Source organism: Austrofundulus limnaeus, unplaced genomic scaffold (assembly GCF_001266775.1).
Source record: "Austrofundulus limnaeus strain Quisiro unplaced genomic scaffold, Austrofundulus_limnaeus-1.0 Scaffold340, whole genome shotgun sequence".
NCBI classification, from domain to species: Eukaryota; Metazoa; Chordata; class Actinopteri; order Cyprinodontiformes; family Rivulidae; genus Austrofundulus; species Austrofundulus limnaeus.
The window spans coordinates 188,388-191,528 of record NW_013952742.1 but is presented as its reverse complement, the minus strand read 5'-3'; the positions used below and the strand labels follow the sequence as shown (position 1 = coordinate 191,528).

General features: G+C 43.4%; 1 protein-coding gene across 1 annotated transcript in view; it reads left to right on the top strand.

The window, feature by feature from the left end:
* cbr1 (carbonyl reductase 1) overlaps window positions 1–3,141 on the top strand; it is a 22,056-nt gene that overhangs the window by 8,942 nt on the left and 9,973 nt on the right. Inside the window, exon 3 of the mRNA XM_014022729.1 lies at window positions 1,172–1,341. Within this exon, the coding sequence (XP_013878183.1) occupies window positions 1,172–1,341 (170 nt within the window). The remainder of the gene's footprint in view (window positions 1–1,171; window positions 1,342–3,141) is intronic.

The following is a 3,141-nucleotide window of genomic DNA, read 5'->3' as shown; positions in this document are numbered from 1 at the left end:
CTGTCCTACCTGAGACACCCTGTCCTACCTGAGACACCCTGTCCTACCTGAGACACCCTGTCCTACCTGAGACACCCTGTCCTACCTGAGACACCCTGTCCTACCTGAGACACCCTGTCCTACCTGAGACACTCTGTCCTACCTGAGACCCTCTGTCCTACCTGAGACCCTCTGTCCTGCCTGAGAAACTCTGTCCTACCTGAGACACACTGTCCTACCTGAGACCCTCTGTCCTGCCTGAGACACTCTGTCCTACCTGAGACCCTCTGTCCTGCCTGAGACACTCTGTCCTACCTGAGACACCCTGTCCTACCTGAGACACCCTGTCCTACCTGAGACACCCTGTCCTACCTGAGACCCTCTGTCCTACCTGAGACCCTCTGTCCTACCTGAGACCCTCTGTCCTACCTGAGACCCTCTGTCCTACCTGCTGCCTCTGACTCTCTGTATCCAGCTCTGACATCAACAGACAGATTAAGTATTGTGTTTTTACTTCAACCTGAATTCAGTCAGCTTTAAAAAGTCAAGAATATAATGTGTAAATTATGAAGCTAGCAGATTAAATTAGAGAAATAATCTGTGACTTGTGAATGTAAATTATAACAGGGAATCAATAAATATCATCAGAGTGGACCTGGACTCAATCTTAGCATTAAATATACTGTAGTTTAACTGATTTAAAAAATCTCAGTAATAGATAATGTCATCACTAAATGATGGCTAACGTTAGCTGATAGATAACTAGCAGCAAGCTAACTTTTCATAAGGAAAATAACAGTCCTGTCCTACTGTTTGACTTATTTTTGGTCCTTTGTAAAGAATGAAGTTTTTCCAAGGGCTGGACGTTATCAGACCATTACCTGCTCCAGTAGCTCTGAAGCGCTGACCACCATATTGTTTTACAGCAGGCAGCTAGCACCCCCCCACCCACCCACCCCCTGGGTGTGTGTGTGTGTCTGCGCGAGCGAGTGTGTGCTTGCACTTCCGAGAAAAGGAAGGGAGGAGGTGAGGGGGAAGGTGGCTCGCAGCGGCGCTTCTGAGAGATGAGAAGCAGGAGCAGGGAGGGGGCAGAAGGGAGGTGGTGGCGCAGCGTTTTTTTTTTTTTCCCCTGGAAAAAGGTAGAAAGAGGCAATGATGGGAAAACAACTGAGAGTAAACTGAACTGTTGCAGGGGTCGAGGTCAGGAAGCGGTGCAGACTCTGGCCTCCGAGGGTCTGAAGCCCCTGTTCCATCAGCTGGACATCGATGACCTGAGCAGCATCGCCTCATCAGCTGCTTTCTTCAAAGAGAAGTACGGAGGAGTGGACGTCCTCATCAATAACGCTGGGATTGCTTTCAAAGGTAAGGACTGCAGCCGTGCACGCTCCATCATGTTTGAACCATGAAGACATATATGGAGCCCTGCTGGGGAACTGCTGAGTCAGGAGAAAACATCTGAACACACCTTCTGCTTCAGCTGCTCTGTTTTTATCACCTGTTTTACCTGCCTGCTCCACGTGGAAACACATGGTCCAGGTTTGTCCAGGACCTTATTTTCAGTTTGGACCATGCTAGAGGAAGGACCGCCTCCTCTGATCCGTTAGCTCCATGTCTCCCAGACGTCCTGGTATTGGGTCTAAGTGAGTCAACAGGTTCCAGTCAGTGGCTTTGTCCCTGTTTTGAGTGTTGACATGGTTCAGCTCTGTTAAACTCTGTTTGATTTGGTTGCTTTTGCCTTTCAGGTGGGGTGGGGTCTGCACCTGGTGACCCCCCGTCCTCTGATTGAGGAGAATCTGAGTGTGTTTTAGACCCTGTGTTTGTGATTTGTTTATCTTTTTCAGCAAGCTGATGTTTTAGATTTTATAGATCTGCTTCTGTTTTGAGATCACATTTCTCTTTCAACAAGTTTGTCTTGTAAATCCTAATGTTATTGTTGTAAATCTTCGTTTTCCTGATTTGTTAGGATAAGATCATTTTCATACTGCTGTGTGAGTTTTTCATCTTTTATTGTTTCAGTGTTGAAAACAAGAAATCGTCACTTGTGCGACTTTTAGCTGTCCATGGTGGATTGCTGTTTTTGCCTGTAGGAGGTCTTTTGTTCTAGTCTCTTTCTCTGTTTGCAGGTCCTCCTTTACTTTGGTTATTTTGGCATCTTGTTTGTTTATTTTGAAAATGTTTGCCTTTAGGCATAGATGGGCTGTCTTTAACTGGACTGTGGTCAGTCTTAGCTCTGCTTCCATTAAGAATGCTAGTTTTTCTAGCATTTTTTAATGCTGAGTGTCATCAGCACTTCTTGTGCTAACTGTGACGTTTGATTCAGGAGGGTTTCTGCGTTCATTTGTTCTTTTTACTTTGAAAATCTGGAATCATTGGGCCTCATGCAAGAACATGTTCGTATTCTTCTCCTAAATTTATCTTACTTTTGTTCATACAAAGGGTTCGTACGAACATGTCACGTCAGATTCAACAAACTCTTCTATCTTCAGGAAAAGTGTGTAAATGAGCTGCATAAACTGATGAATGTGTATCAGCTGCTCGTGCAGGAGGAGAGGTGATTTACATAATTACCACCCTGAAAACACCATATAAGGATATGTTTCCTGCCCCACATACCAGAAAGTGTCCGTTCATAAATGACATCACAAAGTAAAAAAGAAGAACTAGTTCAGAGATTGAAGCTCTGCTCTCGGAGATCCAAAAAAAAAAAGTAATTTTCAGCAGCATCAGCTGTGGAATTAAAGGAGCTGCTTTAAAGCAGAGGATTGAAATGATGACTGGTGTTAATGTCGTGTCTCCTGTGGGTCGTACAGTCACAGAAATAAAAATCTAAATCATATTTACGTCCCTCTGTAGTCCTGCTACGGTTTTTCTTTGGTCAAATATTTTTTATTTCAGTGTAAACTGTGTTACATGTTTCACTCGCCCGCACCGCCCTCCCCGCCCACACCAAGTGTCGGATGCGTTTCTGAAAAAAAGCTTTTTAAAACGTCTCAAAACTTCAGTTAACTTCATATTAATATTGTAGTGTTGTACAACAAAATTAATAGCCAATTTATTTAAATTTAACCAATTTATGTTATTAGTCTAAATTATTACATTTAAAATTATAATTCTAATTAAAACAGAATACCCTATTGTCAACATAATTATGGAGTGTAATTT